The sequence below is a fragment of the Salmo salar genome, chromosome ssa15 (assembly GCF_905237065.1).
Source record: "Salmo salar chromosome ssa15, Ssal_v3.1, whole genome shotgun sequence".
Classification (NCBI taxonomy): Eukaryota; Metazoa; Chordata; class Actinopteri; order Salmoniformes; family Salmonidae; genus Salmo; species Salmo salar.
This window is the reverse complement of record NC_059456.1, coordinates 3,507,033-3,519,261: the sequence shown is the minus strand read 5'-3', so window position 1 is coordinate 3,519,261 and position 12,229 is coordinate 3,507,033. Positions and strand designations below refer to the sequence as shown.

Sequence of the window (12,229 nt, the reverse complement as noted above, 5' to 3'; positions counted from 1 at the left end):
GTACGTTCATCTCTAGGAGACAGAACGCATCTCCTTCCTGAGCGGTATGACGGCTGCGTGGTCCCATGGTGTTTATACTTGAGTACTATTGTTTGTACAGATGAACATGGTACCTTCAGGCATTTGGAAATTGCTGCCAAGGATGAACCAGACTTGTGGAGACCTACAATTGCTTTTGGTCTTGGCTGATTTATTTTGAGATTCCCACGATGTCAAGCAAAGAGGCACTGAGTTTGAAGGTAGGCCTTGAAATACATCCACAGGTACACCTCCAATTGACTCAAATTATGTCAATTAGCCTATCAGAAGCTTCTAAAGCCATGACATAATTTTCTGGAATTTTCAAAGCTGTTTAAAGGCACAGTCAACTTAATGTACGTAAACGTCTGACCCACTGGAATTGTGATACAGTGAAATAATCGTCTGTAAACAATTGTTGGAAAAATTACTTGTCATGCACAAAGTAGATGTCCTAACCGACTTTCCAAAACTATAGTTTGTTAACAAGAAATTTGTGGAGTGGTTGAAAAACGAGTTTGAATGACTCCCACATAAGTGTATGTAAACTTCCGACTTTAACTGTAGCTGTGCAGCAACACTCCCCGTCCAACCTGACAGAGCTTGAGAGGATCTGCAAAGAAGAAAGGGAGAAACTCCCTAAATACAGGTGTGTCAAGCTTTTATCGTCATACCCAGGAAAACACGAGGCTGTAATTGCTGCCAAAGGTGCATCAGCAAAGTACTGAGTAAAGGGTCTGAATTCTTATGTAAATGTGATATTTCAGTTGTTTTTTTTATACATTTTCAAACATTTCTATTAACCTGTTTGTGTAAAGGGTTCTACATGGAACTCAAAATGGTCCTTCATGGAACTCAAAAGGGTTCTACCTAGGACCAAAAAGGTTCTTCAAAGGGTTATCCTATGGGGACAGCCGAAGAACCCTTTTAGGTTCTAGATAACACCTTTCTTCCTAAGAGTGAACCTATCGTCAACCAATCATGTCAATGCGGCGCTATGCGGAGCCCTCTGCATTGTTACAAAATTTGGGAGGCACACGGGCATCACCTTAAAGCCAATTTATGCTTGATCAGGCAATGTGGTCCGGACGCTCCCTATATAGGATGTGACGCAATTGCCTCTGGAGGCCAAATCGAGCTCTGCGATGCCATGCACCTCCCATAGCTCCATATTGACGTGATTGGTTGAAGGTAGGTGGGGGCGGTACATCCTGTATAAACACAAACTCACTTTCTTGACACCAGACATGGAGAACTTTGACAAAAGGCTATCAGAACAAGTTCTCAAATAAACATACCTTGTGTAGGGATTTCAAAGACACAAAAATGTGTTTGAACTCCTAGAAAGAGATTGATGGGGATAGATGTGGTAAAGAAGTCAATGGATAGACCGTGGGGCATAGAAGGGACGCTGGATTGGCGCATATTCAACAAATCTAATCTAATAAATTGGTATTTGTTAAATCCATCATGATCGATGTATTTTAACAGGTCCCCAATGTGGTTACTAAAATCCAATGTGGATATAAGTTGTCCCTTTTCAAGTTTAGAAAAAGTGACTGCTAAATGCTAACTATGATTTGTATAAACTGGTAGCTTAGCTAGCATACAGAAGTCGGTGGTGGTAGTGATAGTTTTTAACTGTAATGCTGTTGGTTGATGACGATGACATGAACATGAACATGTATTGAGGATGGGGTTGACATCCATAGAAGTATTATACTCAGATTTGTACCTCAACATAGTGTGAAATACACATATAAACAGTAGACTAAATGTATGCTAATTTTGCTATTTTTAATTGTGCGGAGATTAGTGATGGAGATGCAGGTGGAAAACGCTGCAGCCTTTTTACTTCATGCTATCTTGGCTGAGCTCCAATGTAAAGAACCAGGAAACGGACTCCAACATCTCAGAAGAGGTAAGTGTCTTATCTTTTAATTTAGCCAATTGCTTGTAATTAGATGGATGGCTATAGAGCCCCACATTGGAGGTGTCCTAATACCCATAAAACCTAGTGGTCAAACAGGGAAATGCTTCCAATTGTTTTTCCTCCATACATTTTTCCTATAGAGGATTTTTAGAAACACTTAAAATAATATATGTGTTTCATGTGCTTACCCAGGTGTGCTGTTTTGATAACCCACTTTTCAAGCATGTATTTTGTTTTGTCTGATCAGTGTTTGTAGCTGAAAAGCTTTTTGTGGATTTTTGTCTCGATTTACCTTTGTTTCATCTGGCTGTGACCACATTGGATAATAGTGCAATATTGCATACAGAGTTTTTAAGGAGACATAAAAAAAAAGCTCTGCTGAAACTCTTGAGGCCTACTTAGATATACCTGGGAACCCTACTCTGCACTGGGGCATGCACTGGGGCAATATCTGAGCAGACACCTGCCTACTGCTGCTTGACTTTGTGCCTCGGATGTTTTTGGCCAGTGTTGTGCCTTGGTTGTATTTATTGTGGGTCCTAGTGCTGGCTGGCTTCTAGTCTGTGGTTGGGTTCTGGCTTGCTGCCTATAACTGTGGTGATCCTACAAACTGTGTGATTCAATCTAACTGACTATCACACTGTGTGGATTGATTAACTCTAGCTGATTCCTCTCCAACCTATTTTATTTGTGTGGAATTTTTCCAAAATGGCGTCTCCCACTCTCCGCCATACGGGGAAACTACCGTTTTCCAAAATGGCGTCTCCCACTCTCCGCCACACGGGGAAACTGACGTTTTCCAGATTGGCGGCTACCACCTTCAAAGACTATGGTGAATGTTTCATTCCATGTAGGTGCGGCACCTATTTTGCACAGTTCCCGGGGTAATATTGGTCGTCCAAATTTCCAATGTGGAAACTGTCAGCTTATTGAGGAATCTATGTCTGAGTTGGATGTCCAGAGGAAGCAAGTTGAGACATTGCACCATATCCTGGATAGGTCTCAATCTAAGACCTTTTCCTTCTCTACTCCTCAGCCTGGTCTTCGTGCCACTGCCTCACCACCATGTTGCCACTCTCTGACTGACTGGCCAGGGCTGCCCTGCAGAGACCCCTCCCTGGTGAAGTCACCTCTCCCTTCTCATCTCACCTGCCCTGCCCATCCTACCCAGACCTTCCATCCTGAACGTAGCTTGTTTGAGTTGGAGTTTCCATGTAACTTTAAAAATCGTAAAGGACTTGGGTTGATGCATCTGAACATTAAGAGCATACTTACTAAACTGGATTACAACAAGATCTGGGCTATACAGACAAATCTGGACATTCTGGTATTGACTGAAACTTGGATCTCTGGGGACATTCTGGACTCTGATATTAATATTGAGGGTTATCATGTGCTGACAGACAGGGTAGAGGTGGTGGAGTGGCAATTTTTATTTAAAATTATTTCTCTCTACTGAAATCCATTATTTTTTGCTACTCTCTTTAAGCCTTTGTCTAGCGGAACTTTTATAGGTATCCATAACTTTTATAGGTGTCTACCATCCTCCCTCTGCTAACCTTTGTGCAACTAATTCATTCATTAATTAACTAGTTTGTTGTCTTCTTTTACTAAATCAGAAGTTATTATCCTGGGTGACCTAAATTATGATTGGGAAATGCAGGCTTCAGACAGCTGATGACTAAGTCTACACGGTCTAACCCTAGAGATACTTCAAAGTCAAATCTAATTGATCTTATTTTAGCCGTTAGTGACCATTGCCCAGTTGTTTGTGTTAGAGATATGAGAATATAAAAATCTTAGCCTTGTGTCATCACAAAGAGGAACTTTAAAAACTTCAGTGAACAGGCTTTTTTACATTATCTTTATTTTAGTGACCTTGATTGTATTTCAGCTATCCCTAAACCTGATTTAGCTTTGAGCCTCTTTTACAAGCTCCCTTCAACAAATTAAGGGTTATAGGTAGATCGAATGCCTGGTACACTCCGAAATTATCAGAAGTCAGTCATAAAAGAGATGATGCTTGGGTCAAGGCCAGGAGCAGAGGCTTAGGCCCGGACTGGCAAGCAACTGAGGAATCATTGTGTAAAACAAATCAAAAAGGCTAAATCTTTTGTTTTTTTGTACTTTTTACCCCCTTTTTCATGACATCCAATTGGTAGTTACAGTCTTGTCCCATCGCTGCAACTCCCGTACGGACTCGGGAGAGGCGAAGGTCGAGAGCCATGCGTCCTCCGAAACACGACCCTGTCAAGCCGCACTGCTCGCTTAACCTGGAAGCCAGCCACACCAACGTGTTGGAGGAAACACCAACCAACTGGCAACTGAAGTCAGGGTGCATACACCCAGCCCGTCACAAGGAGTTGCTAGAGCACGATGGGACAAGGAAATCCCGGCTAGCCGGCCAAACCCTCCCCTAACCCAGACAACGCTGGGCCAATTGTGCACCACCTCATGGGTCTCCCGGTTGCGGCCATCTGAACACAGCCTGAGATCAAACCCGGGTCTGTAATGATTCCTCAAGCACTGCGATGCAGTGCCTTAGACCGCTGCACCACTCAGGAGGCATAAAGGCTAAATCGGATTATTATGTAACCGCTCTTTCAGATTGTAATGGAAACCCGGCTAAATTCTGGAAACATTCAAATCCCTGAAGGGTTCTACTTCCTCTTCTCTGCCACAACAAATTAATTCAGACACTGGCCTCATAATGGGAAGAGAGAGAGATTTACCTGGTTATCAGTACGTCACGCCAGGGTAAGCCAACACGAAACACAGCCCTTATTTTAAGTGTTTCTAAAATCCTCTATGGGAAACAAAGAATGGTGGAAAAACGATTGGAACCATTTCCCTGTTTGACCGCTAGGTGTTATGGGTATTATGACTCATCAATTAATTTATTGGATGTGTATGACAGCTCCTCGAAGCTCAAGAAGTACGAATGCTCTGACTTCTGCGGAGGCCGCATTGCAGCAAATGCTGTACGGTCACTTCTGATATCGGATTGACCATGCAGAGACGGAGCTCATTTTGACCTCTGCAATTTTTCGGAGGCTCCGCAATTGCATCACACTCTCCATACGGAGCCTTTACACCACATTGCCAGATCAAACTGTAAATAAGCTATGATCAGATGAAGAATAAATAAGCTATGATCAGATCAAAACTACAAGGGTTCTGTGCTTTGATCAACAGATGCATGTCAACCTGGTCACAAGCTAGTATCACAGCAATGAAAAAACTTCAAAAACGTTATTTTTAATACATTTGCAAACATTTAAAAAAAACTTTTTCGCTTTGTCATTATGTGGTATTGTGTGTAGATTGATGAGGAAAAATATTGATTTAATCAATTTTAGAATAAGGCTGTAACGTAGCAAAATGTGGAAAAAGTCAAGGGGTCTGAATACTTTCCGAATGCACTGTACATGCACAAAAATGTGTGCACTCACTGTAAGTTGCTCTGGATAAGAGAGTCTGTTAAATGACTCAAATGTAAAACATACAGATTGTGTCAGAAAGAGTTACTTTCAACTTTTCAATGTTATTTAGGTAGTCTAAGCAAATGAGTATGGAAGCTGATCAATGTATACATGTGTTGACGTGATGAGCTCAGTTGAAAGGAACACAGCTGGTTTCCAAAACGAAGCAGGGTACATAGAGGTAGTCATCTGGATGCTAGACTCGTTCTCACTGAAGTGCATCACCCCTCATATACCAGTAGGAGTCACTGTTCAGGCAAGAATCGTTGGACTGTGGCTTCCCTTTTTATTTCAATATACTGCTTTATTTAGGTTGATGGCATGGCATTAAAACAATGATATTGATTGAAATATACCATTTAACTATCAACATTGAAACAAGGTCGAATATGTCTAATCAAATATGAAATTAAACAATTTCAACCACCCAATATATAGTCTTTAGGATAAGAAATGTTTTACATATCTACGTGAAATGTTTTACGCTATTTCTAAATATAAAGTGATGATGATTATTAGATTGATGAAACAACCTGTTAGTCAGGTTAAGTCATTGTATTTAAGTTGTCCTAATTTCAATGGTTGAAATGAGATGAAAACAGTACTAGTTGGGGACATATTCCAAATCCAAATGTGTTTTCTACGTAGATTCCACGTCACAATATGTTGACAAAGCGACATTGAAACAACGGTGATTCAACCAGTGTATGCCCACTGGGGTAACACTTTACTGAGTGTATGCCCACTGGGGTAACACTTTACTATAGCACCGACCGGACCGACATCAAGTACAGCCGCTCCACAGGCTAACAGCTAGCATGCTAACCATGTTACTATCGCATTCAGGATGATAACTTATTCAGCCCTTGGATGAACAACACTGAACAGAAGATAGATCTTCTATCTCCTCTATAAAAAAACAAATGTCTAACATCACTGGATCAAGTCCATAGTTTGTTTTTCAGCAAAAAGTGTATATAAAAAAAATAATACATTGCTTGGTTTAAAGGGCAAAAACACATTCATACAATCAGGATTTTGCTGGTGATAGCCTCCATCTTAACTCCCACAATCCTTCTCCTTGTGGATTTTATATGACGGTTGGCAACCAACATTAAGGTGCATTACCGCCACCAACTGGAATGGAGTGTGGACCAGAGACAGGAAAGGTATAAATCCTACCAACTGCCTCCATGGTTAGTGTTGGAGTGTACAGTACATCTCTACACCTGTGTGATTGTATACTGGTATTATCACAGTGGGAGAGGAGAGGGCTTGTTGCTGGTGAGGATAGAACAAGGCATAAAGCCCACGACTCTGAGAGGTTTGGTCTGGCCTTTGGTTTAGTGCGTTCCTATGGCGTCACAGTACAAAGTCATACTGTAGTATACACTGAGTGGACAAAAAACATTAAGAACAGCTTCTGTTTCCATGACACAGACTGACCAGGTGAATCCAAGTGAAAGCTATGATCTCTTATTGATGTCACTTGTTAAATCCACTTCAATCGTTGTTGATGAAGGGGAAGAGACAGGTTAAAGGATTTTTAAGCCTTGAGACAATTGAGAAGGATTGTGTATGTGTGCCATTCAAAGGGTGATTGGGCAAGACAAAATATTTAAGTGCCTTTGAACAGGTTATGGTAGTATGTGCCAGGTGCATCTGTTTGTGTCAAGAACTGCAACGCTGCTGGGTTTTTCACGCTCAACAGTTTCCCATGTGTATCAAGAATGGTCCACCACCCAAAGGACATCCAGCCAACTTGACACAACTGTGGGAAGCATTGGAGTCAACATGGACCAGCATTCCTGTGGAACGCTTTCGATACCTTGTAGAGTTCATACCCCGACTAATTGAGGCTGTTCTGAAAGGGCAAAAAGTGGTGGGGGGGTGCGACTCAATATTTGTAAGGTGTTCTTAATATTTTAATGTCTTAATGTTCCTATGGTGTCACAGCACTGAGTACAGAGTCATACTGTAGTATACAATCCTATGGTGTCACGGCACTGGGTACAGAGTCATACTGTAGTATACAATCCTATGGTGTCACAGCACTGGGTACAGAGTCATACTGTAGTATACAATCCTATGGTGTCACGGCACTGGGTACTGAGTCATACTGTAGTATACAATCCTATGGTGTCACGGCACTGGGTACTGAGTCATACTGTAGTATACAATCGTATGGTGTCACAGCACTGGGTACTGAGTCATACTGTAGTATACAATCCTATGGTGTTACAGCACTGAGTACTGAGTCATAGTGTAGTATAGTGTAATAGTTTATCCTCAGTTGACAGACAATATAGCATACAGTTGACCTGTAGAGGTATGTTTCCCCATGACAACAGCCCTGATGGGACACAAGGCCAATGATTGGAACAGGAGAGGTTCGTTTCCCCATGACAACAGTCCTGATGGGACACAAGGCCAATGATCGGAAGAGGAGAGGTTTGTTTCCCATGACAACAGCCCTGATGGGACACAAGGCCAATGATTGAAACAGGAAGGTTTGTTTCCCATGACAACAGCCCTGATGGGACACAAGGCCAATGATCGGAAGAGGAGAGGCAATGAAGCGGGGGAAGAAAAAAAAAGAGTGTGACCAACCAGACACGAGGGTCTGTCTTTGGAATGCTTCGGCAAGTCAGTCGTCATAGAGATTTGTGTGTACAGTCAGTATGTGTCAATGTTTAGGATATATATTTTTTACATATCACACCCCCTGATTTGGTCCTCTGTAAACAACAACTCCTCCACATCCTCTTCCTATCTTCCCTCAGAAGGAGGGGTCTCACACTGTGCACTTCTTCAGAAGGCGGGGTCTCGCACTGTACAGTACTTCAGAAGGCGGAGTCTCGCACCATCCGGTACATCTGTAGTGATGTCACCTCCACGTCCTGTGGTCTGGAGTTCAGAGCGTTCCCAGTAGGGCTGTATCCTGCCGAGCGGCCCATGGGGCTGAACCCCATGGTGCGCCCCAGAGGGGTGAAAGCGGTGGAGCGCGTGATGGCAGGACGGCGCAGGAAATGGTTGGACGTCACCAGGTCCCCGTAGCCCTGCGCGTGCGAGAAGGCGTATCCGGAGCGGCGGGAGCTGGTACGGCGCATCCTGGCTCGTCGTGCTGGGAGAGGGGGAGTGGCCTTGGCCTGTCTCACCTTGAACATCACCTGGTAGGGAGGAGAGGGGAGTAGGACAGGAGAGCAGAGTTTAAAATGAGAAAGTATTGTAGGTCAGTAATGATTGTTCTTTCTATAAATAAAGGCAAAGTAAAAATAATAAGGAATACAGGCGAACAAAAACAACAATAGCAGGGAATACAACCCTTAAAAGGTCCCCAATAGTCTTTTTGATTCCCATGTAAAATACCCTTTTGTGATTTAAAATATCCCCCTAAAATTTGTTTTTGGATAGAAATGCTAAACACCAAGAAGTTTGAAAAGACAGGACAAGTGGGCGGGGAGTTTCCGTTCATGAGCTCTCCTTGACTGACAGCTCTTACAAACGCCTACGTCGAGCAACTTGGATGCAGTGTTGCAGTAAAAACATCTCATGCAAATTTGGTGATACACAAAAGCAACTCAAACAACATTGAAATTGCATCAATGATGTCAAATGTTTTATACGTCTCCCGTTTGGCATGTCTCTTGTGATGCGATTCACAGCAGCACTGACGGATGTGTTGACATGACAACTACGTTAGAGTTTTGAACGACCCTTGCCCCCACTGTTGTTCCATCAAATCAAATCAAATGTATTTATAAAGCCCTTCTTACATCAGCTGATATCTGTACAGAAACCCAGCCTAAATCCCCAAACAGCAAGCAATGCAGGTGTAGAAGCACGGTGGCTAGGAAAAACTCCCTAGAAAGGCCAGAACCTAGGAAGAAACCTAGAGAGGAACCAGGCTATGAGGGGTGGCCAGTCCTCTTCTGGCTGTGCCGGGTGGAGATTATAACAACTACATTAAAGTTTAGAACGACCCTTGCCCCCACTGTTGTTCCATGCCACAGTAACTAGTAACCAGTAACTAGCTAACACCAGACACAGATGAAACGGGAAACATATACAGTAAGTATCTTTGCCATAGATTAATAGGGTCAACTTTTAATTATATTGTGGCTGACACCCTAAAGTCAAATGTTGGCACCAGTAGAGTAGCTATCTAGCTATGTAAACCACGCCTCTCTGCAAACACACCTTCTCCGATGTCGGTTACAAGGCGGTACTTATTTAAATGAGGTAAAAGAATATCATGTTACCATTGGTTTATTAAAATGAGAGTTAGGGTGATGTTACCCTATCCCGTGAATCCAAGTGTTTGACACAGGGGAGGGGACCAGTCACTTTATGATCGAACTTTATCAGTTTAGAAGCAACCGTCATTTTTCATACTTCGATCTGCTTTCATCTAAATATCATCCAAATTTCATGAAAAACATAATTTTGACCGTTCATGACCTTTAATAAATGTAGTAATCCCCAAAACCAGAGTGTGATTGGTCAGTGGTTCCTAGAAGACAGCATGTGGTTGGTCAGTTTTCCCACCTTGTCGTTGATGGTGGGGCGGAGCTGTATCAACAGGAAGCGGTAGGCGACCACAGGAAGTACACAGAGGATGGAGGTGAGCAGGATGGTCAGCCACACGTTGGGCTGGTTCAGGGAGTTCCTGGCTGTGCCTGATGCAGTGGAGACACACACACACACACACACACACACACACACACCTTCATCATGAGTGTAAACCACACTGCTTACTCATATCTTTCTGTCATTGTAAATAAGAATTTGCTCTTAACTAACTAGACTAGTTAAATAAAGTTTGGGTAGTGTAGTGTGTGTTGTAGTGTAGTGTTGTGTAGGGTTGTAGTGTTGGGTAGTGTAGTGTTGTGTAGGGTTGTAGTGTAGTGATGGCTCACCGATGAAGGGGAAGGATGCAGGGAAGTTGATATGCGTGCCGTTACTGTACATGCTGAAGGTGACAACAAAGTACATGGCCAGACTCCCCCACACAAAGAACTGGTTCACCGCTGTCCAGTAGGACATGTCCAGACACAGCTACAGAGGGGGGGGGTTAGGACCGTCCTCTTGCAAGATACAGCAAATAGACAAATGACAATAAATAACTGACGAATAAACACCAGAGGCGGATAAACAGACGGACAAACAACTGTCCATGGACAGACCGCTGGCTATTCAGTCAGGCCAGGTACAGGCAGTTTACATATCCCGATGAACTCAAAGTTCAGAGATTCTACCTTGATCTATGTTTCCAGTAGTTTAATGTGTTGTACTGTACTGTACCTGTATGCAGACGGTGATGACCAGACAGGTCTGGGCCAGCAGGGCGAAGGACTGGTAGTCAGCAATGTCTCGCCCGTCGTCTCGGACCGTGTCATACATGGCAGCATAGGGGATGAAGAACAGCACTACAGAGCTGTAGACACTGTGGAGGGCACACTTAAAGAAGGCTGTCTTACTGAAGTACTGATTCAGCTGGCCTGGAACGTACAGGTTGGGGTGCTGAAAACTCCATATGTCATTCACATCCTAGACACCAGAGGGAGACAGAGATAGATACACTGGTAATGCTGTGTTCTCTTACCTGGTCAAACAGACTCATGCCTAGTCAAATCAAATCAAATTGTATTAGTCACATGTGCCGAATACAACAGGTGTAGACCTTGCAGTGAAATGCTTACTTACGAGCCCCTAACCAACAGTGCAGTTTAAAAGAATATGGATAAGAATAAGAGATAAAAGTAACAAGTAATTACAGAGGAGCAGTAAAAAATAATATACACAGGGGGTACCGGTACAGAGTCAATGTGCGGGGGCACCGGTTAGTTGAGGTAGTATGTACATGTAGGTAGAGTTAATATAGGTAATGCTGTGTTCTCTTACCTGGTCAAACAGACTCATGCCCAGTACAGGAAGTGCTGTGTTCTCTTACATGGTCAAACAGACTCATGCCCAGTACAGGAAGTGCTGTGTTCTCTTACCTGGTCTAACAGACTCATGTCTAGTAAAGGAAGTGCTGTGTTCTCTTACCTGGTCAAACAGACTCATGCCTAGTACAGGAAGTGCTGTGTAGACCAGGTTATACAGAGTGATGAACCACTCATCATACACCGTCTGGAAGACATGAGACATGAAAATGACATGAGAAAAATGACATGAAAATTGATGTGAACACTGAATATTTGTTAAAGCAATACGTACATACAATAGGTATAGACTGTACATACAATAGGTATATACTGTAGGAGTTGAATTGGGTGAAGTGTTGGATAGAGTTATTGAAATAAAAACCATGAGAGGGTCCCCCCCTCGCCTCTCTCTCCCCTCTCCCTCTTACCTGTGCTGAGAAGCCGCAGAAGAAGGCGTACCAGAAGTGGACGAAGGTAAAGGTGAAGTTCTTGTAGAAGAAGTAGCGCAGAAACTTACACATCCTCAGGTAGGACCAGCGGCCGTGGACCAGGAGGAGGCGCTGTAGAGAACATTTTAAATGGCTCCACACTTTACAGCAAAACAACTAAATTCAAACAATAAAAACAAATAATAAAAGAGAGGAATAAAATAAGGTAAAAGGTCCCTGGTGTGTGGCGCTCTTACCTCTAGGAAGCGGAACTGAGCGAAGGAGTAGTCTGAGGACAGAACTGCCTGCATCCCCTCCTGACCACTTATACCTACACCTATATGAGCAGCTGGAGAGAGAGAGAGGAGGAAGAGAGAGAGAGGAGGAAGAGAGTGGAGGAGGAAGAGAGTGGAGGAGGAGGAGGTGGGAGAGAGAGAG

At 43.2% G+C, this 12,229-nt stretch overlaps 1 protein-coding gene across 2 annotated transcripts in view; it reads right to left on the bottom strand.

Annotated features, from left to right (window-relative positions):
• Positions 1-5,711: 5,711 nt before the first annotated feature.
• The window catches only part of LOC106570854 (phospholipid-transporting ATPase ID), a 42,606-nt gene continuing 36,088 nt past the window's right edge, over positions 5,712-12,229 (bottom strand). For both annotated transcript variants that reach the window (XM_014143423.2, XM_045695365.1), the window contains 7 exons: positions 12,049-12,140; positions 11,792-11,923; positions 11,485-11,568; positions 10,738-10,983; positions 10,353-10,491; positions 9,982-10,112; positions 5,712-8,603 (listed from right to left, as the gene is read on the bottom strand). In XM_014143423.2, the coding sequence (XP_013998898.1) occupies positions 8,277-8,603; positions 9,982-10,112; positions 10,353-10,491; positions 10,738-10,983; positions 11,485-11,568; positions 11,792-11,923; positions 12,049-12,140 (1,151 nt within the window). In that variant the 3' untranslated portion in view covers positions 5,712-8,276. The remainder of the gene's footprint in view (positions 8,604-9,981; positions 10,113-10,352; positions 10,492-10,737; positions 10,984-11,484; positions 11,569-11,791; positions 11,924-12,048; positions 12,141-12,229) is intronic.